At 48.0% G+C, this 25983-nt stretch overlaps 9 protein-coding genes across 9 annotated transcripts; 5 read left to right on the top strand and 4 right to left on the bottom strand.

Annotated features, from left to right (window-relative positions):
- Positions 1–47: 47 nt before the first annotated feature.
- On the top strand, positions 48–1247 carry BKA55DRAFT_573617 (uncharacterized protein). Its single transcript, XM_046193217.1, has 3 exons — positions 48–285; positions 334–728; positions 782–1247. Exons 1-3 carry the CDS (start codon positions 242–244, stop codon positions 1147–1149), a joined length of 807 nt encoding a protein of 268 aa, XP_046047535.1. The 5' UTR covers positions 48–241; the 3' UTR covers positions 1150–1247.
- A 194-nt stretch (positions 1248–1441) lies between these two features.
- Positions 1442–4217, top strand: BKA55DRAFT_573615 (uncharacterized protein). Its single transcript, XM_046193216.1, has one exon. The coding sequence runs from the start codon at positions 1508–1510 to the stop codon at positions 4049–4051; it is 2544 nt and encodes an 847-aa protein (XP_046047534.1). The 5' UTR covers positions 1442–1507; the 3' UTR covers positions 4052–4217.
- A 91-nt stretch (positions 4218–4308) lies between these two features.
- On the bottom strand, positions 4309–5388 carry BKA55DRAFT_515677 (Mis12 protein-domain-containing protein; the record flags this gene model as incomplete). The annotated part of the gene is made up of 2 exons (XM_046188028.1): positions 4309–5277; positions 5326–5388. The coding sequence occupies 2 exons, from the start codon at positions 5386–5388 to the stop codon at positions 4309–4311; spliced, it is 1032 nt and encodes a 343-aa protein (XP_046047533.1).
- A 487-nt stretch (positions 5389–5875) lies between these two features.
- On the top strand, positions 5876–7180 carry BKA55DRAFT_692119 (uncharacterized protein; the record flags this gene model as incomplete). Its single annotated transcript, XM_046199735.1, has 2 exons — positions 5876–5950; positions 6008–7180. 2 exons carry the CDS (start codon positions 5876–5878, stop codon positions 7178–7180), a joined length of 1248 nt encoding a protein of 415 aa, XP_046047532.1.
- Positions 7181–7464: 284 nt separating this feature from the next.
- On the bottom strand, positions 7465–8281 carry BKA55DRAFT_692118 (Mss4-like protein; the record flags this gene model as incomplete). Its single annotated transcript, XM_046199734.1, has 5 exons — positions 7465–7549; positions 7606–7768; positions 7826–7963; positions 8036–8147; positions 8267–8281. The coding sequence occupies 5 exons, from the start codon at positions 8279–8281 to the stop codon at positions 7465–7467; spliced, it is 513 nt and encodes a 170-aa protein (XP_046047531.1).
- A 1915-nt stretch (positions 8282–10196) lies between these two features.
- BKA55DRAFT_595461 (fatty acid hydroxylase superfamily-domain-containing protein) lies at positions 10197–11385 on the top strand (the record flags this gene model as incomplete). Its single annotated transcript, XM_046195812.1, has 2 exons — positions 10197–10917; positions 10985–11385. The coding sequence occupies 2 exons, from the start codon at positions 10197–10199 to the stop codon at positions 11383–11385; spliced, it is 1122 nt and encodes a 373-aa protein (XP_046047530.1).
- Positions 11386–18475: 7090 nt separating this feature from the next.
- Positions 18476–20205, top strand: BKA55DRAFT_81950 (uncharacterized protein). The gene has a single exon (XM_046201643.1). The coding sequence runs from the start codon at positions 18641–18643 to the stop codon at positions 19844–19846; it is 1206 nt and encodes a 401-aa protein (XP_046047529.1). The 5' UTR covers positions 18476–18640; the 3' UTR covers positions 19847–20205.
- Positions 20206–20364: 159 nt separating this feature from the next.
- On the bottom strand, positions 20365–23336 carry BKA55DRAFT_573600 (YL1 nuclear protein-domain-containing protein). The gene is made up of 2 exons (XM_046193215.1): positions 21204–23336; positions 20365–21152 (listed from the first exon to the last, which is right to left on the bottom strand). Exons 1-2 carry the CDS (start codon positions 23146–23148, stop codon positions 20566–20568), a joined length of 2532 nt encoding a protein of 843 aa, XP_046047528.1. The 5' UTR covers positions 23149–23336; the 3' UTR covers positions 20365–20565.
- Positions 23337–23428: 92 nt separating this feature from the next.
- On the bottom strand, positions 23429–25869 carry BKA55DRAFT_573598 (Alpha/Beta hydrolase protein). The gene has a single exon (XM_046193214.1). It carries the CDS (start codon positions 25705–25707, stop codon positions 23812–23814), a length of 1896 nt encoding a protein of 631 aa, XP_046047527.1. The 5' UTR covers positions 25708–25869; the 3' UTR covers positions 23429–23811.
- Positions 25870–25983: the final 114 nt, after the last annotated feature.

Genomic DNA, 25983 nt, shown 5'->3' with positions numbered 1-25983 from the left:
TCGACCCGAGGACTCGGCACATGTGATGCTCCCGGTCCTTTATTTATGGATCGACATCGACCAGCCAACCAACAAAGATGCATCATGGTCACATATCATATTTAGGGCGGCCATATTTGGAACCTTGGCCGAGACCAATCGGCCATATATATTTGAGGCTCCCGAACGTTCTCTAAAGCCGTCATAGACTCAATTTCTATTATTGTTAATTGATCCATCTTAATACACCGTTTCACAGTACATGACCATGGCTTCTAACGAACTACCCCACGTCAAGCTCTTCTGGTATGTCTCATTTATACATCATAGTGCTCTCCATACTAACCAATTCAGGCTCGAGAAGTCGCGCTCCCAGCGCATCCTCTGGCTGCTCCAAGAGCTCAATCTGCCCTATGAGCTTGAGATCTTCCACCGCAACAAGAAGACCATGATGGCTCCCCCAGAGCTGCAAGAGGTGCATCCACTGGGCAAGTCGCCTGTGATTCAGATCAGACCTGCTGGTGCCGCTGAAGACGCTGAGCCTATCACTCTGGCTGAGAGTGGCTTCATTACTCAGTATCTTGCGGAGAACGTACCTGAGGGTAAGAAGCTGGTGCCTCAGCGATGGAAGGAGGGTATGGAGGGCAAGATTGGTGGCGAGACTGAGGCTTGGATGAGATATCAGTACTATCTTCACTATTGTGAGGGTAGTCTCATGCCTCCTCTGGTCATGGCCCTCGTTGTCAGCGGTATGTTAACTATCTTTCTCATATCAATCAGTTATCACTGACTCGTTATACAGCCCTCAAATCTCCCCAGGTTCCTTTCTTCATCCGCCCTATATCAACAATTCTCGCCAATCGCATCTTCTCCGCCTTCATCTTCCCCAATGTGCGCGTTAACCTCAAGATGATTGAAGGCCACCTCACTACATCAGGTGGCAAGTACATCTGTGGCCCACAACTCACTGCCGCGGATATCTTATTGAGCTTCCCATTGATCGCTGCCAAGGACGAGCTTGACAACTTTGGAACCTTTGAGAATGGCTCTTGGAAGTCAGAGTTTCCCAAGGTGGCGGAGTATGTTGAGATGATTGAGAATGAGGAGGGTTACAGGAAAAGTGTGGAAAAGATTATTGAGATTGATGGAGAGTTTTGTGCTAGCGTTTAGTTTAGATGCTACGATGAGCTTAAAGCAGCCGGATAGAAACGAGTCATTCATTAATTAAGGTAATGAAGAAGAATAACGATATTATTTCGAACTACCAAGACATGACAAACCCGCAACATTGTACCTCGTCTTTTAAGCACAATAAATGCCTGCAAATAAGTTGATTGATTGCTTTCACCTTAAGGTAGCCACCTACCCGGTACACACTACACCGAAATTTACCGAGGTGGGATGCGAAAAGCCATCTGATTGGCTCCTCACCTCGGTCCATCAACTTCATGAAAATAGTGACCCCAAGTACGTCAACTGAGTCACATATTGCAACCGCACCCACCAAAAACCCCCGGGGCCTTACGACATGTACGCGTCTCGGACAGCCTGTTCAAGATGTTCATCGCAGTTGCGATCAGTTCCGGCCTCAGCCAAGCGGCTTGGGGCTGTAGCTTCGTATTCAACCACGGCTGAGATTCCTGATACGCCGAGGACCAGGACAAAGACAGCTTCACAGTCAGCCAACCCCAGCAGAGAGTCAAAACAACGCCACAATGGGCCAAGAAAAGGATTCAATGCCTTCAAATATAAGCAGAAATCAGATCATGACCCGACATTGGCGCTCTTCAAAGAAATTGTGAGCCGTGCGGATCCTGAAGCTACCCCAAGCACCGAGGCTGTCAGAGTGCCTATGCCTATACTCAATGAGCTCGAAATCATCACAAGACTCAAAGAAGTTACGTCCAGAGGAGTCCACCCTGATGAACGCTACAACATCTTTCGCGACGAGATCTGGCCGAGCATCCAAGGACTTGAAGGCCAGATCTCAAAGGCTATCTACACAGCTGTAACCCAACTACTCAGCAATGAGTGTGGCTACATGTTTCAAAATGGTCTATACAAGAACAGTCACGATATAGCTGAGAAGTATAGGGCGCTTGGGGACTATAGCCTCCGCCTACGGAACGATCTCATTCTCAACATGTGTGCTAAGACCTCACAACACAAGAATGGGTCCGTTGAGCGCACTGAACTGAGGCAGGAGACTCTCAAAATGTGGCAGCATATATCTCAGCTCAAGCGACCCAGCGAAGCCAATAAAGAGGCGCGCTTCGCACTACCCAGTGTGACAGAGGTGTTGAAAGATACCGAGTATAGCAGGGGTGGCGCCTCAGTACAAGCATCTCGAGCGTTGGCCTCTATGTTTCTTCAGCTGCCACCGCCTCAAGCCCTTGAAGTTATTCCTTCACTGTTGGCTACTCTCGCTATCGCTTCAGATAAGAGATATTCTGGTCCCGATTACAAGACGCAGTTGTCGCCTTTACTAATACTTGTCCGAGCTGTGTTATCCAAGTACAAAATCAAACAGGCTGATATTGATACTATCGTGGCAAAATCCTCAAGCATTTCTCCTGAGAGACTGATCGCGCTCAAGGAGTATGTCACAGAACAATGGGCGATTGCATCAACTATGATCTCGGGCGAATCCCACGCCTGGGTAAAAGCATCATCTCAGGGCCCAGATCCGGGGGCGAGAAACAGTCTCAACAACTTTCACAAGCAACTGCGAGCAGCTTATAGGGCACGCGACAGAGGTGCCATTGGCTCCGTCTGGGACGCACTGTTGGTGGCCTTGCGAGACAACCCGGGTATTAAACCCCAGCTGGCTCACGATCGTGAATTCCTCGATTTTTGGATATTCGTATGGTGTGCAGTCCGCCGATCTCCAAGAGTTCAGGAAACACTCGATCTGATGCACTCGCTGGAGGTTGAGCCAACAGTCAGAACTTATACAAGCATGATGCACGGATGGAAGATGTGCAAGGATATTGGCAAGATCGAGGCATTATGGAGCCAGCTTGTCCAGTCTGGCATGAAGCTCGACGCTGTCATATGGACTGAGCGTGTGTCGGCGCTTATCGAGCTTGGTCAGCATCAGAAGGGTCTACAGGCGCTTGCGGAGTTGGTAGAAAACTGGCATCGTGCTGTTAAGCAAGGGAAACAATCTCAAGCTGTTGAGCCTAGTATCGAGGCCGTCAACGCTGCCTTCAAGAGTTTGTTGAACGCAGACCCCAAGGCGGCGCACGATCTGCTGGCCTGGGCTGGAAAACAAGGTCTCGCACCAAATACTCGAACCTACAACATTCTTATCCGCGAGACTATTCGCATGGGCCATCACAAGGATGTCGACGAGCTCTTAAAGTCCATGCAGAGGGAGGGTATCGAACCCGACTCTGCCACCTTTACCATTTTACTCGAGGCTGTCATTGGCCGCATGGAAGATGCCAGTGCTGAGGAGCAGGTTGCTGCTATCAAAGCCGTCTTTAACGATATTGAACAAGCTGGACTCAAGCCCAATCTTGAGACATATGGCAAGATGCTTTACGCTCTTGATGGTCTTCCCAACTGCTCAGACGATGTCATTGCAGCATTGCAACAACACATGCGCAGCAATGGCTTCGGTTCTGTTCTGACGCCACACATGATCACTATTCTGGTTGAGCGCGCCCTTCGTCATGATCCTCCCGATATCAACAAGATCCGCAATTTGCTCAAGGGCAACAATCTGACAAAAGTGTCCACCGGTGACCAGACTCTGTGGGAGCGAGTTATGACCGCCCACGCCATCGGTGGTGATGTTCGAGAAGCCATGTCCATCTTTGACGATCTCGCCGAGTCCGGTCGCCCCGTGACATCGCTCTCGTGTCTCAAGGAACTGATGCAAGCGCTTCTTGAGAACGGGGACATGGATTCGGCCAAGAGAGTCGTGGATGTTGTTCTGAAGCATAAACTGCATGATAGGGAGAGTAAGAGTGCGAATGAGAGATATTGGAGACATCATTTTTGGTATCTGGCTCAGCATAATGGTTTGATAGACAGCCAGAAGTTGAGGCAGTATGCGCGTTCATAGAGAAAACAAGGAGGAAGTAAGCTTTTCACGTGATGGGATGAGAAAAATGTATCACTAGTCGAGGGTTAGACATGTACTAGAGGTATATACCTCGCTGGGATAGATGTTGAGTTGATCATGCTTCGAAGCACCTGTTTTGTATATTAAAGACATGACAAAACTTTCATTGCCAAAGATATGATATAGCCCGTTTTCTCGTTCGCCTAACGCCTTTCAAGTTGCCAATTCAACATGACATCAAAATTGCAGTTCTCGGCCTATGATTGATCCATCGGTTCTCCTTCACCAGAAGCTTCGCCTGTCGTCGTTGACTTCTGCCCAAGCATAGCAGCCACTTGTTCCAGCCCCTCGACATCGCTTCTTGTAATCTTACGTCCCTCGCCCTGCCACTCACCATCACGCACTTCGCCCTGGTCTCCAAGCTCCAGACCTCTGGCTGTCTCGAGATATTTCCGAGATGCACCCTCGACATATTCCACACGCTCACGTCTCCATGTACGTGAGCTACTCGAGGCATCCTCCATTTGGGTGTCTGCATCCGTAGGACCAAGGTCGGGAAGCAATGTACGTAGTGATGTCGACAGAGCGCGAAGTGCTTGTAATTGTGAGAGGGTGAATTCAGTTGTCGTCGCGATGGGTTTATCGGCTCCAGCGGCCTGAAGACTTGCCTTGTCGCGCAAGAATCCAAAGGCTGAACCGTCTGGTGCCTGAGCCTGGCCCTCCTCTGCTTTCACATTGCCAGGTACAACACCCAGCACAGACCTTAATTTTCCAAGCAGGGCATCATTTCGGGCTCTCTCAGACTCAAGTGCTGTGTGTAGTCGCTGGGTAGCATGTAATCTCCTTCGCAGCGCAGTCACAGACTCTGTTGTAGGTCGATCAGGGCCTTCTAATCCAGAGAAATCCAAGCCCTCGTAGTGCGCCAGACGCATATATGGTTGATCATCTGGTCGCACAGTTAGGATATTGCGCATCGTGTAAAGCTCGAACAAATCGAAATTCTTGTCGATGGACGCGTTGAGAAGAGTTTCGAGCTGGTGTGTGCCATGTTCAATCTCTAGCTTGGCTGCTTCATCGGGCGGTAGAGCCGGTGTTCCATCATTCGAGGCATGTTTGTTGGAGAACCCTAATGATTGCGGTGGAATAGAGAGAAGAAGACGTTCGACTGAGTCGAGGGCACGGTCGGCGAGGACATTGACAGTGTTGATGATGTCGTCGAGGAGGGACTGTGAGGCGTTAGTGCTAGTTACGTGATATTACCAGTGTCAACTTACAACTGGAGGGTATCCAAAATGCTCTGTTAAGAGTTCATAGTCTGAGTTTTGTTGCGCTGCCATTTTGATTTGTCGTTATGTGTAGAAAGTTTGAAGTGTTGAAGTAGTTTAAGTGATTAGACGCGTATATGGAAGAGTCGCGTCTAAGAAATGCTCAATTCGTGCGCCAGTACTTGCCTGCTACAATGCAATTCAGTTTTTTGTCAGAAAATTCACATGAATTGACAGAGCAATTTTGTGTAATATTTTCATAAATTGATATGATCAGCTACAAACTCATGGAACTTCTATCCCATCATGAGAAGTCAAGTCCAGTTAATTGACACCTAAATCGCAAGGCGTCAGCACTGAAACCCAACTGTCAAAAAACAACCCCGCGAACTTGTGGCTTGACTGACTGACGGATCTTCAGTGGCTCGGCAGAACTGTACGTCACTCTCCCGTGCTCAGTGGATTTAGGCCCAAATGGAACTGCGGGTAAACCTTCAGCGGCTCGTTTATCCCAACCTCACTCCTCCATTCCCTAAAGTAGTATCTTTAAGTCTTCGCCATGTCCAAATACAAAGATATTATGAAAAATGGGTGGCACCCTGAAAAGTCTGGAAGTAGCTTGAAAGGTCAAGTTGTAAGCAGTCCCCTCTTTCTCACCTGCTGCTGATATCAACGGCTAACATCATTGCAGAAAGGCCTCGTTGGGAGAGGAAAGTCTGAGGATGAGGACCGAAGCAGTCACGTTTCTGTTCCACTGTCCCAACTAAAGGACCCTTCAAGTTTTGCACCGCCTCCCAAACGTACCGGTTCTGGTCTTATTCCACCAGCTCCAAAGACAGAGTCGGCACCGAGGAAGGTTATCACCGCTCCTTCGAAATACCAGGATCCGAGAGCACCAGCCCCTCAAGAACCCGTATATGCCGAGCCCGAGGAGGAGTATGAGGAACAACCTCAACCTCGCGGTCCTTATCGCACAAATACTACAGGTCTTTCAACAGATAACCTACCGAAGCCGCCCGGCCGCAGAGATGGTGCTGACGGACGTTCGGGGCAACCGCCTTCATATCAATCTGCTATGGCTGGTGTAGGAGGAGGAGCAAGAGCTGCACCTCCTAGCTTACCACCACGTCTGCCCCCAAGGACCAATTCTGGAAGCACAATTGCAAGCTCTCCCGCTGCTAGTCCTGCACCTACAGGCAACGGTCTATTGAATCAAGGAGCAGTCAATCGTCTTGGTGCAGCAGGGATATCAGTTCCTGGCTTTGGTATTGGTCGTTCCAGCCCGGCAGCCGAAGCATCGCCTAGCCCACCTCAACCTCCACGACCTGGTGTCACTTCACCACCTCCAGCACCTGCTGCATCACACATGAGCGAACTGCAGAACCGATTCTCGAAGCTTGGAACATCATCTAGCGCTAATGCAGCAGCACCTCCACCACCTACCGAGGGTACCACATGGGCTCAGAAGCAAGCCGCTCTCAAGACTGCCTCATCTTTCCAAAAGGATCCTTCTTCGGTCTCTTTCTCCGATGCCCGAGCTGCTGCCAGTACAGCTAACAACTTCCGCCAACGTCATGGTGAACAGGTTGCTGCTGGAGCCAAGACGGCGAACAACCTGAATCAAAAGTATGGACTTCTTGACAAGGCACAAAGCTCATATTCTAGGTTCCAAGGTAACCAAACACAAAGTCAAAATGAAGATACCCCCCCTGCACCAGCATCTCCCGGATTGGCCAGTGTCGTTGGAAAGAAGAAGCCTCCTCCACCTCCGCCAAAGAAGAAGCCAGCTCTTATGGGTGCTTCAGCTGCTCCTACCAACGATGAGCCACCGCCCATTCCTATGGCAACTAGACCACAATTTTAAGTTACGACAACCCGTAATAGACATACAGCATTGCCAGGCGCGCATCTTGGGGGGTTTGTTTCGTTGGATCAAGAATCGCTTTCATCACTGCACAAAAGGGTCAAAAATACAAATTGGTTGGAACTCATGACTTCTTTCTTTTTTGTTCATCTCATCGCAATATCTCGGGGATATACCAAGCGCCGAGAACGAGATTCGTGTGGCTCGTAATCTAAACAACTGCTCGTCCGTCTGTCGTCACAAACAAGGCAGACCAAAAACATCACCACGACACTACCTCCACCTTAGACCTTCATCTCAGTGAGACCGTGCTTCCAGACGGTGATGTAAGGAGTGACACCATCATCACGGTAGTTGAGGAGGACAACCCTGTAAACGATTAGTCTCCTAAAGAACACGGACTCAGTAATAAAGGGCAAACGTACATTCCGTCGGGGTTCATGGACTCGCCAGTAAGGAACTCGAAGTCCTTGAACTTGGCAAGGATGACGTTCTTGACATAGTTCTGGGCACCCTTCTCGAAGGCAGTGATCTCCTCGGCGGGAGCACCCTTCTCCTGGAGAGCAGCCTTGACAGCCTTCATGTAACCTGGAATTGGTGTTAACTTCTGGTATCGTGGATCTCGATGGGAAGGCTTCTATGTACCCTTGAGGTAGGTGAGGTAGCTCTTCTTGTCGAAAGAGGTCTCCTGGAGACGGAAAGAGCTGACGATGTTGTTGACCTTGGTGACCTGGTCATCGAGATCCTCGGCAGCCTCCTCGGCGGAAGCGTTGGCACCGATATCTGTGAATTATGGTGTTAGGGCAAAATTGAACCTTGTTTTACACGAGCCCTGAGGCTGTGGCCGTCACGTACCGACGTTAAGACCTCCCTCCTCGATCATGGCACAGTCGGCCTCGTAGACGATGCCATCGACCTCCTTGAGATCGTAGGAGTCGGAGATGAGCTCGTCACCGGTGAGGATATCCTATTGTTGCGGGGTTCAGCGACAGATCATGCGAATAAGACAAGACAAGAATCGAGCGCGGGGTAAGAGTAGGCGGGGTACTGCTGAAGGTGATGAGACGGGTTTGTTCTTGGCCGTACCTTGTAGATAAGCATTTTGACGGTTGAAGTCGATTAGACCTTTGAGGATGGGATGGGATGGAGAAGAGGAGAAAATGAAGCTGATGAGACTGGCAAAGAGGAGCAAAGCCAAAGGGAGAAACAGAGCCTGATGATAATAAAAATCTAGAGCCAGTGGCGGGGTAGTGGGGGCTCGAGTACATTAGCGGCACGCAAACTGAAAAAGCTCACTGAAGGACGCCGTAAAATTTTTCCGTGGCCGGTTCTTGTGAACCAATCAAATTCAGAGAGTGGGCCTCGAAAACACCAAATCGGTCTCTCTGCTCACATCACGTTTTGGAAGGAGAGTTAAAGTGACAGGAGGAATATACTAAGCTAGAGCATAGATTTTAGCTTTCTGGGCTCTTTAGCGGCAAGCTATTAACTAGGATAGACAAAAACTTTTCGGTATAGTTGTTAGCAAGGAAGGATTGCAGATGTCTTGAGTGATCCCCTGGCTAGCGAGCGAAAACTACCTGAGCTGACCACCAAGCTGGCTATCCTCTGACGAGTGGTGAAAGCGAACTTTGATCCGCGGACAACAATGTAATATAATAGGCCAGCTCTAGCCCAATAGAATTACACCGCGGACGGCAATGCTGAGCTGCATCTCACGCGTCATGGAAAACACATGTACTGCCGATTACTAGCATTGCATGTCCCATACAGTGAGTATTTTCCCAAGTCCCAAGCAGCCGAAATCAGGCTTAGCACCTGGAGTCCGAGAGGACCTATGATCTTCAACGCCTGACAAGATCAGCCAGGGGTCATGTGCCCCGGATTTAATACGCGGATTGTAACCGAACTGCTTCATGCCATGCTCAGGGAAAGGGAATCTACAAAATAACGGCTGAGCTGGGCTGGCATGATCCATCTGCGTCTCGGTTCAGTTAATTTAAAGATTCAGACGAGCTGTAAGCAGCTACTCTGCCTTGACAGCAGACATATGACCTGTTGGTGACGTTTCAGTGGTATGAGCCACAAGAGGCTTCGCAAGGCTTGCCCTATGTTTAGAGGCATGAACAGGCGATGGAGCACCAACATGAATTGACAGGGAGGACAGGCGTAAGATATTCGTACGTTTTCTGAGTCCATTGAGCAATGACAGAATGTGAAGCCCCTTTAAAGATATCACAAAGTTGAGTGTGATCTTAGATTAACACATGTGATTTGACAAAGTCACTGACTGTTTAACGCATGGGCTGATCCGCCACTCCCGGCCATGGCCATGGCCATGATGCGACCTCATGGAATTGCCCTTCAGGAGATGTCGATTTTAAGAATTGCAAAGACACTTGTACATGAAATAACGCAGAGAATGTCACATCCGCAAAGTATCATCTACAAAAGGAGATTGATTAGTCTCTTGGCGTGGGTTTGGAATAATTGGACCTTTTCCAGTTGCACAGTCCTGTCGCTGATTTACTTTGTACTGGACTCCGAAGCTCCCGGGCCAAAAAGCAGGGCGCAGGGCTGCCTCCGTGTCTGCAGATACTGTATCATCAGTGTTTTTTCGCTTGTACCTGAGGTGGGTTGCCACTTTAAGTGACCCAGCGGCGCGAGCGATTGGACGACACGAGCCTTAATCTAATCTTCTCCCCCCCAAATCAAGTTACGTTAGGTACTGTACCTTGCCTTGGGTCGGGTTTTATTAACTTGCCCATTGCCATCGCAATCGACGTCGACGCTCCCTTTTCTTAAATCTCTTGTATCCTCCAGGTCTAACCTCTAACTCTTTTCTACCTTCATTTGTTGATCAAGACTCTGTTAATTGTTTGTTTCGTTTTGTCGCTTACAGTTTCGCCTCCCGTACGGAACTGAATTGTCTCCTTTCACTCCTTCACATCATCACCAACTGAACGTTACAACGCGACCGCATCGATACCTTATCAATTTAATTTCTGAACCCGTCATGGGCAACGACAGCTCCATTCTCGCCGACGGCTCCGCCATGGCCGTGCCCGGCACTTCGTTCAACCATACGCTCTTCGAATCAGCTTTACCACCGCTGCCAACATTTAGTCTTGAGGTCCAGCCTGATCTCTTTCCTTGGGTCTCCGACTTTTGGCTCAATTTGTTACTCCCTGTTGTTGTGTACTGGGTCCTGTCCCTGACATTCCATGCAATCGACGTCAACGACTGGTTCCCGCAATATCGACTTCACACGCCCGAAGAAATCACCAAGCGCAACCACGTCTCCCGCTTTGAGGTCGCCCGCGATGTTATCCTGCAGCAGATCATCCAGGTCGTCACCGGCGCTCTTCTTGCGTTGTCTGAGCCTCCTGAGATGATTGGAAAGAGTGAATATGACGTTGCAGTCTGGGCTACCCGCATTCGTATCGCGCAACGAGCTCTCCCAACTGTGCTCGGTCTCGTCGGTCTCAATGCTACAGCAATCTCGAAGAGTCTCCTTGACACTCATCCCCTGCTGGCCGGGGCTGTTGCTGGTGGTTACTACCCATCGCTTGTGGGCGCGAACTCTGAACCTGCTTTCGCCTCTTGGGAGATGACATTGGCCAAGACCATCCACTACTTCCTGATCCCTGCTGTTCAGTACTTTATTGGCGCTGCTATCATCGATACTTGGCAATACTTCCTCCACCGATTGATGCATGTTAACAAGTGGTTGTATGGTAAGTTTCCTTCACGCGACATACATGCTCCCATTCCAATGTCGCGATCGCTAACTCATTTCAATAGTTCACTTCCACTCCCGCCACCACCGTCTCTATGTGCCTTACGCCTATGGTGCTCTCTACAACCACCCTGTTGAGGGATTCCTGCTCGACACACTCGGTGCCGCTGTCGCATTCAAGGTCACCCGCATGACTTTGCGCCAGGGCATCCTCTTCTTCTCAATGTCCACAATCAAGACAGTCGACGACCACTGCGGTTACGCGTTCCCCTGGGACCCTCTTCAGATCGTTACTAGCAACAACGCCGCATACCATGACATCCACCATCAACACTGGGGCATCAAGACCAACTTTGCTCAGCCCTTCTTCACTTTCTGGGACACTCTTCTCGATACCAAGTACAGGGGCTCCAAGAGCAACAAGCCTGGTCAAAAGAAGGCCAAGGTCGAGGAAAAGGCTCAGTAGATTTTGTTTTGAGACATTGGCATATGAACTTTTTTATTTCAGCATAAGGAGCACATGATTGTACAGTCCCAACAAAAACAAGAAAACCAAGCATCAGTATTCGATTATTTGGGAATCGCCGGATTGCGATATGGTTGTTTACTCTTATCAGGAGGCGCTTTTTGTTACGGTTTTGGATCGGTTTGGGCATGACGGCACTTTCAACATCGACACTTATCATCACGGCTCGAAGCTTGCGGTAATATTATCAACCTTTAATTCATGGCTTTAATGAGGCGCCTGATGGACCAACTCCTTGGGCCTAATATGTTATTCCTACTTTCGTTATTCTTACAGACTACCATTCTTATCCTGCCACCAGCCCTATCGCCGCAATTCAAGGGTCTGGTAGTGCAGTGGCACGGCTGACCTTCCGAGAACGGCGGTGTCGGGTGGACGAAGGTTTTCACCCTGTTTGCTTCACATCTGGATTTGTACCATTATTGTTAAGAATGAGATACAGGGTTGGGTTTGGTAACGGCGCACAAGTAGTATGTGAGATGATAGGCCTTGGGTCCCTGTTCCTGTGTATCAAGAACGGGCATGACCAGAAGGAAGAAGAAACACAATGGGAAGATGGATATCTGCGCAGATGTACGACGCTGTGTCTCGGTTTGGTTCTCAGGATAGCCCCCAGGAACAGAATATTAACAATTATTTCTGTAACCCGTGTCAATATCTTTCAAATGCCAACGTGGTAACCTGTCACTGATACATTTACAGTAACCCTGTCTCTGGTTTGATATGGGGTTGACTGTTCCCTGGGCAGGACATTCTTCTCTAGGCGATACAAGAGGGACATCGATGTGACTATCTAGAGATTGAGGGCATGGGGCATCGCCATCTGCAGTCATTGTTGTAATCGCAGATTGGCCATTGATTTATGACTTTCAAGGGCATTGGGCAAGTAATTGACCGTGGTACTTCAACAAGTAGCATTTGAGAGGGACTGCCGAATGTTTGAGGCAAGGCCACAGCCAGGATCTCGGCGTATGGATTACGAGAGGAGTCTTCCAGGTCACCGTATAGTAGCACTAGGGATTATATCAACATAACTGTTTATTTGATACGGTAACGTCAGATACGGGGAAACCGGCCACCCCCGGAAACCGGCCACCCTGCACTAACAGATAATAAAATTAAAATATTTAATAGCTTATCCTATATAGCCTTATTTAAGATCTATAAGTAACTATTATATAGTTTTTATATAAAAATATTTATATAAAATTTTATTTTATTATATTTTAATAATCTTTATTATATAATATAAGTATATATAAAACTTAAAAGTTAAGAATTAAAGAATATTTAAATATTAATATTAAATTAAATAAAAGTATTATAAAAATAATTTAAGTATATTAAAATACTTTTAAACTTATAATTTTTTATATTAAAATAAGTAATTTAATATAATTTTTTATAATATTTATAAAAATTCTTTAAAGTAATTTATAAAATATATAATAAAAATACTATTATTATTTTAAAATTTAATTAATAATTAAAAAAAATACTTATTTATATAATTTAACTTTTTTTAACTTAATATATTAATTAAAATATAATAATAAATTTAAATTATTGATTTTTTATAATTTTATTTAATACTTATAATTATAAAAAGATAATATTAATAAAAAAATCTTAATATTATAAATATATAAATAAGGCTTAGTAATATTAAGTATTAAAAATATAATTTAAATAATTTAAAATTTTAATATTAATAATTTTAAAACTAGAGCTTAATAGCTATTTTTATTATATTTTTTATAAATATTTATAATTAGTTAAGATTTTCCTAATAACTACTAGTAATTCCTTAATAGACTTAATTATTAAATTTTAAATAATTATATCTTCTTAATAATGCTTAATATAATTATATAGTATTTTATTTATTATATAATAGCTATTTAAATATATAAATAAAATTAGAAAAAAAAATATATTATTAATCTAGAGGCTTTTATAGCTATTTAAAAGTTTAGTGTTTTAGTGAGGAAGGGTGGCCGGTTTCCGGGGGTGGCCGGTTTCCCCGTATCCGACATTATTAAACAATTGTTGAAATCGAGACTACTCAGTACTATCTTAATGTGAGTAGTTAGCCTACCCTATAGACGCAGCTCGGCTCAGGAAGAACGGAGTCTTCGATCTTGTGAATGGATATATCATATGCATGTCATGTATCGTAGCGTACCAACTTTTCCATATTAGAATGACAACGGCATATTGTTGCTCGCTATTAAGTGTTATGTGATCTGTTGAGACGTTGGGGGAATGTGACGTGTAAGAATACGGTACGCACTGAACCAGCCTGCTGAGTAAGAGTGATCAGAAATGGTGCTGAGCATCACTTCCATCTACAGAGATAAACTCCACACTTCAGCTCTACGAGAAACAATATTGAAGTCCTATGACCTTGATGGAAATTAAGTATAGACCAGGGGGATAGCCTCTAACAAACAACGGATTTTTTTATCAACGACGAAACAACGAAACAAACGCTTTGATCAGATGGAGGCTCTTTACGCGGGGGAAATGACAGAACCACCAGCCTCGAAAGTAATTTCCAAGGTGCTAACAGCGGCTGGGAATAATCTAGAAACATTGAAGATCATCAAGCGCCGTTTTTGGTTTGTTTGGAATTTGGGACTAAAGTCAAGTTCCGGACCGATAGGTTCGGTTGTTGAAGCTGGTATCAGAGATGACGATATTCACTGGGTATAATTCATCAGATATTGAGCGTCTCTGTATTCTTGTGACACGCTTCACATTGACGGGACGGATGAGTCCCTGCGACCCGGGAGAAACATTGAATGATTGTCTCGGCCTTAAAATCATGTACGCTGTTGTACAGGTATCCATATGTTTGGGGGGAAGAGAGAATTTCACAACATCCGAAGCCACAATCAGGGAAGATCCTTCCTTTGTTGTCTTCCGTCTTGGCGTCCTGTCAAGATGAACCATCAATTTTCTTGGTAAATGTTTTCTTTCTCGACTCATCGACGTATCCACATCCACGTTCAGGGAGAAAGCTTGGGAGGGAGATAGTCCTCCACTAGAAACTGGGTCTCTTGAAATTGGGGCTGAGATAGAGATCGGGGTGAAAAGCAAGAAAGGCATGACTTGGCAATGGAACTTCCTTGGAAAGATTCAGACATGAGGACTTCGTGACGTGATTTGCCAATAAAAAAGAAAACAATGAATACCGTTGGGGGGACGATGATGCAGGGCGGATGTAGGCTTGATGCATCCGAGACAAGACAAAAGATAAGACAAAAAAGCAAATAGAGTTGATAACATGCATTCTGTCAGTTGTGTAATTAATTGTGCATATGCACCTAAAAGGCGTTGGTAACGCTGACGATATTTTGTGGCTGTTGTCAACGGTGATGACTGACGTGGTTGATCCAGACACCAATAGGCATCACAGCATGTGGTTGATGCCATTCCAACTGCAATGTAAGCCTCAACCAGCTCTGTCTTGGCTTATTGTCTTGTCTTTCCCTAGGACAATTGATGCATGCGGCCCATTCTGTCCGGTTCTGGCCTGTTTTCCGTCAAAAACCCGCTGACTTTTGTCTCTCCTTTGAGCTTTGGGCACTAAACGCTCGCTTCTCAAGACAGCTCAGGCGAGTTTCAGACCGAAGGTTTTCACTGGCCGTAGCTAAGAGGACCCTGAATTTCCACTCAAGGTATTTAGTGGAGGCCGGGAATGGAGCTCACCCTCTCTGCCCCTTTGGTCACAGCTGAGTAGTATTGGTTTTGGAGCCTGCAATTCTTGATTTTGTCTGAAGAGTGATTCATCCTGACTTGATTTCTTCATCATGTCGCAATGCAGAGAGTGAGTGAGTGAGTTGTTTATTCCAGCTGATCTCTTGCAGGAGACTATTGGCAACTTGCCGAGCTGTATTGCAGATGTGTCTGGCCAATCCTAACAGCACCCGTCCCTCCCCTTTTGATTTGCCAAGCCATGATAATTAGCGAAGCTCATGGTCAGGAATAATTCGTGCAAGCCATCAACTTTGGCAGACAGACAATGCCCCATCTTTTATGACGCCCTTCTTTGTGCTAAGGAGTTCCCAATACCCTGGCTTAGCTTCATAGAGACCCCTGTCACAGGCCGACCCACCTTGGTCTCAGGCTGAACGCTAGAGCCTATTCGAGTTAAGGGGACCAGGTTCAGTTCGATCAGAGAAGGCTAGTGGACCAATCACGGCTGACCAATGTTCCAGAGACTTGGGTTCCTTGTCTTTCACAATGCCGTGCTCGTGCAGATGATCGCCCTTGTTCCCCTGAATTCTTTGTCTTTTGTCTTTGTTGATCGTGGTACCATATGCAGAATGAATGTCTCTGCCTTTTCTTTGTCTCGTTGTGTTTATCTTTAAGTTGTTGATCAACAGTTATCAAACCGAGACATGAAGATGCCGATCCTTACAAAGACGCTTGCGGTCTGTGCTATTCATTGGCGATGATCAAAAGGCGGGAAGCTTCGAGGAGCAGGCAATATTTCATAGCGCATGCTCAAACAGACCAATAGGCCAATACTACCCCCCAGATGCACAGAGCCCCCCTTGACGCCTCGTGCATGGTTTGGTTGGTCTCACTGGCGAACCGGAACGATATCGCAACTGGAAAGGCCAATATTCAAACCTGGCTGAGCTGGGCTGAACTGGACCTGTCACTTGACATCCATGGCTGAAATATTACCTGTCTCTTCCAATGGCAATGGCATTTCTTATTCCGAGTTGGCCTTAGATTGGCGAGGCCTTTGCCTTTTTAACTACGTAAGGCCTAATTAACGTGAAGAAAGGAAGGAGCATTATTTCCCCATCTTGGCCAGAATTGGGTCTCTCCCGCTCTTTCCGCAATCTCAAATCCAATATTCCTCCCCATCCAAAAAGTCTCACCTTCTTTTCTTCTTCGATCTAACATTCTGCATCTTTGGGCTCCCTTTTTTTACTTTTCCCCATTCATTCCTCGTCTAAGACTTCGACTGCGACTGAGACTGAGACCACCCAAAAGCAAACTAGCGAGAGCCCGTCTATTCACGACCTGCGTCCATCCGTATTCTCTTGTTAGTGGGACCATACTATCCAAATTGTCCGCGCACCTTTGCAGCATCGACCACTCCTAGGTCACGACTTTTACTCGAGCGTCGCAAGCAAACAAGCAAGCAAGCAGACAGGCAATCAGCTTCATTAGCCGCCCTTGGCTCTTCGTTCAAGCTTTGCCTTGCCTTTGTTGTGCTTCGCTGTGCCCGAAACCGTTGCATTGCTTCGTCTCATAGCCGAGTATCCTCGTCTTGCCTCGCTTTTGCGCTCCCTTTTGACGCCCTGCGCTTAAGCGCCCGTCCTGTGCCGCATTCCGTACCTTACTTACCCAGTTCTTGGTACACGTCAACATTCGTCGAGGGTTCCAAGACTCCATTGCGGCGCTTACTGCCTATCACCTTTCAGGGCTCCTCGTTAGGTCATTGGCTGTCAACCACCTACAACCAAATTCGCTGTAATTTGAGAGGCTCACATCCATCCAATCATTGACAGCCAGTATAGAGTCTCTAACACCACTTCGCGTCTGTCTGAACATGCGACGAACACCTCATGGTGTTTCATCAGCCTCCTATTATTGCTTAATCTCTAGCTGTCCGAGTTCCCGGCACCAAAGCCTATAGGCGCTGTCGTGGATCTTTACTGGTTTCCCAGATTAGTACCAATCTCATCATAATCCCACGGCGACCTGTGGTACGGGTGCCTACATATTAACTGTAGTAAGGACCCGTCACCTGTCGCCTGTCATGGATCCATCAACGACTCTCTTCACTTTCTTGTTGTGAGTTTGGGCCATTTCTTCTTTATTTTGTTATTTCCTTCCCGTTTGTTTGCTTGCTTGCTCCCTTACTTCGCCTCTCGCTGGTCGATTTTTGATCCACTACTACTGCGGATTGCCTTCCACGGAACCGTTGAGTCGGTTCACTATATCCATCCTCACAGCAATTGTTCTCTTCAGCAATTGGACCACTTTCACTCCGACTGCGTCAGCTTCATCTCTCAGCATTCCCTTTGTGTTTCAATTATCGAACGCTGTCATTCCATTCTCTACACCGGATCGGCACTCGTTGCCTAGAAGTGTCTTATTTGCCGTGGTATGCTTCAATTGTCTTATTCTTGTACCCTCGCATGAAAATCATCTGAATCTGGTTCTGCCCCCGGCCAGCCCCCCGGCCTGTTTTTCAAGACAGAGACGGACGCCGTGTTTAGGAAAAAACAAAAAGTTTGAGTCGCATGTTTTCTTTTGTATTGAGGGCGTGCGAAGTCGGAGCTGAAGTCAGCGTCGAACCTTTCTCAGCCAGCCTCTCTAGCTGCAGTGCTTGGTACTGCTAATATGCTGTATGCATCAAAATGGGGGAAACAGCTGGGTTTGATTGCAGATGGAAGTCTCTATCTGCAGCTACCTTGGGATCGATCCAAGGGTTCCCTTGTCTCCCCACGATTGCCAGCTCTGTCATTTCATATGGTCTAAGCCTATCGTACCAGTTTGTTTCTCAGCCGTTATCCCTTGGCCCCAAGGCGTGTGGCTGGCTGTAACGTACTGCAGTTTGGTGCAATTTCCCTGCCCTTTTTCTTTGCTTCTATTCCCCTTCCATGCCGTCTGCCGATGGCTTTTAACGACGGCCGCTGACAAGCATCCCCCAGCCAAACTCCCCCTTCGACACAGTCCGTGCAGCTTATTGGGTCGTGGGACAATTTTAGCCAATCTTACCCCATGCAACGAGACATCCGGCGGGGCCGTGATCAGTGGAGAGGTTGCTATTCTTTTCGTGACATTGTCTGCGACGACGTTTCCGTCTCGGCTTCTGCGACGTGCGCTGGCGTAGGCGCTGGAACAAGCTCAAGCTCAGGCTCAGGTACTGGCACAGCACCTTCGTATCCCAACAAGAGGCACGGTGGTCTTAAGATGGGTCATACCTATTATTACTACGTATGTTTCGGTATATGCCATCTTATTGCATTGCATTGCACATCACCTCATAACAAACCCATTCCTCTCCCTTGCCTTGAACTAGTGAACCCAACTACATACATCAACAGCCGTTTACCCAACCACCCAAACACATTTAATCAACATTGCCTCTCTCACTTATTTCACTTCTTCATTCACTCATTCATTCATTATTACTTAATCCAGTCATTCATTTATATTAACAATGGGTTTTCAGTATGAGCTAGATGGCTCGGTCGAGACACACGACCCTAGCCTCCCTTCAACTACAGCATGCCCATACCTACCTGGCCAAACTGTCAATACTTTAATCGTTCCTGTCGAGCAGGCTCTCCGGCAGCGAAGTGCTTCTCTCACCTCTATGCGTGCTACCGATCTCAAGACCATGAATCCCGAATCCAAGTACACTACACCTCGACCTGCACCTTCAGTACCAGCCAACCACATCCCCTACCGGGTTGGCTCATCTCCATCATTAAATCACAAGTCTTCGTCCCGATCATTGTCACCTGCCCCGGCGGCATGGAAGCGCTTGTTCGGTCGCAAGGTGAACTCTGAAGGCGAGCGTGGGCGATCTCCCATCCGCAACGACTTGTCTGGTACCGCTGAGGATATCGACGACCGTTGCACGACGCCATCGGAGGGTACTCGAACAAGAGATATCTCACCCGAATCCCTTCGACGCTTTCTATCTGATGATCTTCCTCCTCGCCCTAGTTCTAACCTCAGTGAAAGACCATCCCTAGTTATCCCTGAAGATGTTGTGGAGGACAATGACAACGATGACGATGATAACTTTGCTACTTCAGCAGCATCCGATGGACAGCCCTACGTCACCCGTCTCTCACCTCCTCCCTTCAAGCGATCTATTTCTTCTGAGCCAGTCAGGAGTGATGCCGCTAATCCAAACTCACTGCCTCTGATCCCTTCAAAACCATACAATAAGGACTTATTGGAGGTCAATGGCGTGCCTGCGTCGGCTGTGCTTCCATCTCGACCCAGGTTGGAGACTCTTCGGGCTCCCAACCCTCGAATCAACCCTGCTACAAGCTTCTTCTTGTCGCCAGCCACACCAAGCTTTCCCGAAGATGAAGGAACAAACTTCTTTGACCTTACCGATGATGAGGACGACGTTGTGTCGAGTAACAACAGCGACATCCTCGCATTTCAGCCTGTTCCGGGCATGGCTCCTACCACCGACTCTTTTGAGTGCTATAGTCTTCCAGAGTCTCAGGAACATGGCCCTAAGATTGTCGAGTCCCAGTCAGCCTACGCCAAGGTCAACTCTCCATCTCTTCTTTCTCGCGGCGACAGCGGAAACTTCCTTGGCGCGCCTATCGATACCGGCCTTGATGACTTTGCGGCCGAGTTGGGCTGGATGGTTGACGTTATTGGCTCAAAGGCCAACTAGACAGCCACAACAAATTCACACTCTATCCGACACGATACAAATTAATTTGGGTTTCAGCGCCCACGACACTCTACGATCAACATTGTTTCGACGGCGTTTAATACTGGTTTTCAAAAATTGGGTTCAACATTTGATGAACAAAAACACAGCGGGTTGCATTTGGCGTTTTAAAAGGAACAAGAGGGGATGGCGCAAGCATAGGCAGCTCAATGAGGTGTCAAACATACAACAATCCCCGAGGGGTAATAAGGAAAGGATCTAGGCGAATCGAAATAGGCGGTCGTGTAACAATGGAATTCTAAAGGAGTATGTGAGGGAAGGGTGGTATGGTTCATGAGACGGACGACACGGCAGTTATCGAAAGAAAAAACGAATCTTGGACCTAAGGCGAGGTTTATGGTTTGGACTGATTTGCTCTCATCTGCGTGCATGTAGATGACATAGCAATCGGCAAGTGGCACAATCTTGATAGATGAGATAAGACACAATTATAACCTACCTACAACACTGATTTAACCAGTTACACTCTTCTGTTAACGCGCCAAACGATGAATGATTTCAACCGTGCTTTTGTGTTCTCAAAAAGATTTTGTATTCATACATAGTGGTACATATTGAAGTCGCTGTCGTGTTATCATGCCAACTCCTGTGATTCAACAGCCCTGTATCTATCCAGAAGAAGTATTATATATCGTGGTCTATGCAATTCGTCTCGAATACTATTGAGACGTTTGAGCTGGTGCTGGGGGATTTCCTACGGTAGTTGATTGAGGGTTTGTTGGAGCCTGAGTTTTTGGCTCAGGAGCAGGAGTAGTAGTTGGCGCCACTGCCGTTGCGGCCGTTGTATTTGTGGCATTCGTAGGCTGCGTGACTGCCGGTGGCGCCATCTTGGGTTGTATCGTCTGATTAGGCTCAGGGTTTGGTGGTGCGGAAGCCCCTTGTTCGACCCCAGTCATCTTGTCCCCAGTAGTCGGGATGCCCGATGGAACATCAGGGGTTTTGGTCTGGGGGACCTGGGCTTGATCTGGGGCCTTGACAGCACCTTTGTCCTTGACGCCCTCATCAGATGAAGATTTCTTCTCAGGCCCTTTCTTGCCAGGGTTCAGGAAGCGTTCGGGGACGCCTCGTGCAGCATATGTTCCGCTACCAACCCAAGCACCAAGGATGTGACTCCATCGGTACTCGCCACGGGTAAGGCGTTGGATCTCTCGATACGCGTAGGCATTATAATAAGGAAGACCGGTACGCGGATCCCGATACCGAGCGGGATGATTTGTGATTACGCAAAGAGGCGCAGGAGAAGGTTCTGGCCATGGTTAGAGAACGTGACGTTTATCGAAGATCCATGTAAACTTACTGGAAAGCTTATTCATCTTGCGGCCAAAGATGATCTGCGTTTGAATGCTGCGATCCTTGAGGGCGTTGTCGTCAAAGTTTTGGAAGACGATGGCATTGCGGGCTCCGGTTGAAGGCTGAGGAGGTTGAGGTTGAGAGTCAGGGGGTTGAGCAACAACGGGAGTGTCGGGACTGGTAGATTTGGTCAGAAGAGCGGGCGTGATAGTCTTGGGTTGAATCTTTGTCATAGAAGATATGGATATAACTCCTGTTGAAGGATTTGATGGAGGGGGTGAAATAACTGATGGAATGTTATGAGGAGGAGCAGCTGCAGTGAGTGTTGGAGGCATGGCCCCTTGAGACGTATTTGGTGGTGCTAGGACATTGGATTTGGGACTGCCGAAGCCCATCATAGGCGGTGCATTTCCGTTGATACCAATACCTGGAGGAGGAGCAAGTATAGGCGCTGCCAGAACGCCAGATGGCTTTGAATCTGGTGGACGAGATAGTCCTGAGGGAGGAGCCACGAATGAATTTGTCGTTGATGCTGACCCAGCAGATGTAGGTGGAGGCAGGGGTGGTGCGGCGAGACCACTTGGTGGAGGATCCTGAGATCGAGGAGGGCTTGGAGCTGGCACGAAGGTCGATGGCGGAGGAGCTGGAGCAAGCAAACTACTGGGAGGTGTAGGCGGCGGTTGGGGTGGTGGTGGCATAGTCATTAGAGGAGGGACGTCTTCAGTTTTGGGAACTGCTGGAGGAGCACCGCTAGTCTCTGAAGTTGAAGGTGTATCTGTGGGTTTCGTGATATCTTCACCAGCTTTAGTAGGAGTAGCGGGTTTTGTATCTTTGGGATCGGAGGCTGCTGCAGGCTCTGTTGACGCTGTGCTTGGTGGTTTGTTCTGTGATGGCTGCGATTCCTCTTTGGCCTTGGCAACTTCGCCATTTTGCCCGTCCTCTTTCTTGTCCTCTGTTGAAGCAGCTTTCTCTTTCTCCTTGCCCTTTGCCTTCTCGCCTCTCTTCCTCTTCTCCTTGGCAGGCTCCTCAATCACCATATGCCTTCCCATCCATTCGCCAATCCCGCTCCAAAATGTAATAACGGGTCCCTTCAACGTTCTGTTATGAAGTGCTGCCAATTTCGCTCGACGTTCTTCCTCACGCTGTTTCTCAGCCTCCTCCCAGCGATTCAAACTCTTGCTGTTGCGCTTCTCAACAATGGCTGCTTCTCGTAATCGCTCCTCCTGTGTCATGGGTGGTTTTTTCATCGCCTCCAGCTTGGCAGCTTTCTTCTGCATCTGAGCGAGCTGCTTTATTCGGCGCGCCTCTCGCTCCACCATTTGCTGATGTAGCTGCTCCTTGGAGAGTCGAGTCGTTTGGCGGGAAGAGGCTCGTGTCGGTAGGTCTGCGGCAGACGGCAGCCATGAAGTGCGCTCAGATTTCTTCTTAGGTCGTGGCGCGGGCTTCGCAGGTGCAGGTGTTCTCGTCGTAGGATCGATGCGGACTTTCTTGCGGAATTTGGCAGGGATAGCTTCTTGCGCTTTTCGCTTGCGCTGAGCAGCGCGACGCTCCTTGGCCTGCTTTTCCAATTCCTTCTCGCCCTCGAGGTCATCATCATTATTGTCGTTCTCGTCTTCATCGTCTGAAGAGTCCATCTGGACATCCGAACCGTTCACTTCAGCATCGGAGAAACCCTGATCGTTCTCATCTTCGGCGAAAAGCAGTTCGAGATCTGAATCGGGTTCCTCGTTGGCGAGCATCGACTTCATCCGATTGCCGGCGGTCGAACGACGTTTTCGAGTTGTAGCCAGCCATTCTACCGTGTCTTCGTTGTTTGCCTGGCTATCGATGTCGTTATTGGGGCCAGTGCTCTTCGGAACTTCAGCGTCACTGTCGCTGTCGCTGTCGCTGAGGCTGGATAATGTGGAAGACAAGGGAGTCCCCATATCGGACGGTTTGGATTCCGTTTCCATCGCGAGTTATCGATTGTCGAAACGAAATCAGCATAAAGATATCACATTGCGTATTTTAGACGATATCCAAGGTGATATAATGGACCGTTGTTGTGTCGTGGCTTTTCGCCTGGCGGATTTAAGGCTAAAGATGCAAGGTTGAAACGCGTTTTTTGGTGGGGAGAAGACTCAACTTGGATGGAATTTTTAGGCTGCTGACATCACGACAGACGGTGTAATATGATAGGTGCATTCCAGTGACACAGGCTCGAGACGTATTATTCAACAAGCAAATGTGAAATATTTAATACAATTTATTCTAAGATTTAATATATTTCATTTATCTAATTGTGCGAGCCTCATATGTAGATCGCATGTGTCCAAAACGGTAGCCCGGCTATTCGTACCTAATTAAACGCCGTGTCCTCCAGTATACCAAACAAAAACTCCATCCTCATGATTTACATGAGTGTTATCTAAAATGCTAAATTGTTCATTACTACCCACCGAGCAGGTGCCTCTAAATCGCAGCCAAGTGCCCGGACAACGGAAGAGAGAGAAAAACAATATTCAAACCGCTATAACAAGGCAGAGCTGCATGTCGCTCCGAACAGTGATCGATTTACGAGATACCAGAGTTGGCCTGGGCGTTGCTGATGGAAATGGACCTCTCAGTGCCGGTTCCTACATCTCATCTGGGGCAAATTCCATGTCTTCAACGGCCCACTCCTTGCACAACCCAAACCAGTTACGGGCGTGACATCTCTGACTTTCTGGCACGCTCGTGCTAGGGACATCCTCTGTTGTACCTGTAGGCGCCGCCGTAACAGGCACGTTCGTAACTTGGCCAGGTTCAGCGGTTGTTGTGGCCTCAACTTCGTCGCGGCAGCCCCAGAACCTTCCGGGAGTATGGCAAGTCGTCGTAGGAGTAGCCTCTATGGTTGTTGTAGTGCTGCTCTCGGTCGTCGTCTTATCCTTGCACCCAAACCAGCCAGGAGTCTTGCAGGTAGACGTAGAAGTCGACGTGGTCGAGGTTGTGGTCGAGGCCGGTGTGGTCTTGTCAAGGCAACCCCACCAGCCAGGCGTCTCGCAAGTCGAGGTGCGGGTCCGAGTACGGGTGGTCATGGAAGTCGAGGTTGGCGATGATGTTGTGGTAGTTTCGGTGCCATTACTTTCGTACATCTTCCACTGAGCGCAGTCCCTACATTCAGGAGTTCGTCTGCACTCGGGAACACCATCGTACTTCTTGATGACATCGTCAATGACAGAACGGATCCGATGTGTACCGATTCCGACTCTCCATCCCTTATCGGCGACAACGTCGTACACACATTCATAGCCAGCATGACAGGCGCTTTCCATAGCATAGCCACCATAGGTGCAAGAAGCTGTTGCGCCATTGCATGTTCCGATGTAAACAGGGTCTGCGGTGTGGCCGAAATGGAATGTGCCTGTGTTCTCACGCATTTGGGGATAGTCGGCACTAGCACCAGGGGGAACGGGCAGTCCTAGTCTGGAAGCTGGAAGAGCCTCTGGGACAGCTTCAAATGTGACGACGGGAAGACCATACGTCATACCCAGCATCGAGGTGACGGCGCCACCAAGTGAGTGACCTGTAAGCCAGACTTGGGCATCAGGATAGAGTTCTGTGACATTCGAGTATAGCTCGCGGGCAGCGCCATAGTAACGATTCTCTTCCCTTAGAGCCTGGACAACACAAGTGTTGTTGCATGAATACGTGCCCGTGGCACAATCACAAACTTGATGCCAAGTCCACTGACCTTGTTGGGCACAGCAGCAGCTGAAGAAGAGGTTGTCGTTGACCTTGTCATTAGTTGTGGTGCCTTCTCCATCAAAAACAGCCATCGATGTGCCCTTCAATCCGATGACAATAGTCGAGTTTGTATCGTCAACAAAAATGTGGCCGCGAAGGCCATCAGACTCCCATCCGAAATCGGCGCTGCGGTTCCATCTTTCTCCAACATCTTCCCAATCGGTTTCTGTTTCATCTTTGACATACGCATTGGCCGTCATAATAGCCAAGGTCAAAACAGTGTCCTTATCTTTGACATCGGGCGAAGAAACCTGGTCCATGGTCCATGCCGATGCATCAAGAACGGCCGCGTATCCTCTCTGCCGAGACTCGGCAACCATAGGATCAACAACGGATGGCCTTCGATCTACTAGACGCTGGATTGTCTGGGGATAACTCTTGGCTTTTAATCGAGAGACATCATATTCGTCATATTCGTCTTCTGCAGCTAGGTAGACGCTTGACTCGTCATGAATAACATCTCGCTTCCGATGGAGGCCTGGGTGGAGATGTGTGCCATGATGGTATATGTGCCGAAGGCTGAAGGTATGCTCAGCGGGTGGAGGAACTTCTGGAGATACTGGAAGTGCTGGCCCAGGAGGTAATAGGACGTCGTCGTGAAATCGGTCGCCGAGATTATTGTGAGCGGATGATGGCGAGAAGGCGAGGAAGGATAGCAACAGGGCAGCGGTTACGCGGCCAGTCGAGGCGCATCGAAAGCCCGACAGTCGGGAGCGGCGATTTGTTGTCATGACGGTATTGACCATCCTACCGAGTACAAGGGAAGACGCATATACGATTTGAATTTAAGTTGTTGATTATGTTGATGGAAAGAAGAGAGAGGTATTGATAGTAGTAGATCATGAAGTTGGATGAATGAAGGCGGCGACTGTTATCAAGCCTATGATGTTATGCACGTTATCGCTGGGAGTGGAGACTGGAGACCGGAGAAAGGGTCACATGGCCGGCGTAGGCAATGTTGGGGTACTAATAGTGCACGGGGCCTAAGGACTCGGCGGTGACTTGCTATTCCGTCGATTTGG

Source organism: Fusarium redolens, assembly GCF_020744475.1.
Source record: "Fusarium redolens strain MPI-CAGE-AT-0023 chromosome Unknown BKA55scaffold_11, whole genome shotgun sequence".
In the NCBI taxonomy this organism is placed as follows: Eukaryota; Fungi; Ascomycota; class Sordariomycetes; order Hypocreales; family Nectriaceae; genus Fusarium; species Fusarium redolens.
The sequence above is the reverse complement of the archived record's forward strand: the minus strand, read 5'-3'. Positions and strand labels throughout refer to the sequence as shown.

What these genes read in the sequence shown, in the direction of transcription:
- BKA55DRAFT_573600 (XM_046193215.1), bottom strand. Translation starts at nt 23,148, where the DNA reads ATGGAAACGGAATCCAAACCGTCCGATATGGGGACTCCCTTGTCTTCC. An exon ending in CAAGATGAATAAGCTTTCCA is followed by an intron (nt 21,153 to 21,203) that starts GTAAGTTTACAT and finishes AACCATGGCCAG; the next exon opens with AACCTTCTCCTGCGCCTCTT.
- BKA55DRAFT_81950 (XM_046201643.1), top strand. Translation starts at nt 18,641, where the DNA reads ATGGGTTTTCAGTATGAGCTAGATGGCTCGGTCGAGACACACGACCCT.
- BKA55DRAFT_573617 (XM_046193217.1), top strand. Translation starts at nt 242, where the DNA reads ATGACCATGGCTTCTAACGAACTACCCCACGTCAAGCTCTTCTG. An exon ending in CCCCACGTCAAGCTCTTCTG is followed by an intron (nt 286 to 333) that starts GTATGTCTCATT and finishes TAACCAATTCAG; the next exon opens with GCTCGAGAAGTCGCGCTCCC. An exon ending in CATGGCCCTCGTTGTCAGCG is followed by an intron (nt 729 to 781) that starts GTATGTTAACTA and finishes CTCGTTATACAG; the next exon opens with CCCTCAAATCTCCCCAGGTT.
- BKA55DRAFT_573598 (XM_046193214.1), bottom strand. Translation starts at nt 25,707, where the DNA reads ATGGTCAATACCGTCATGACAACAAATCGCCGCTCCCGACTGTCGGGC.
- BKA55DRAFT_573615 (XM_046193216.1), top strand. Translation starts at nt 1,508, where the DNA reads ATGTACGCGTCTCGGACAGCCTGTTCAAGATGTTCATCGCAGTTGCGA.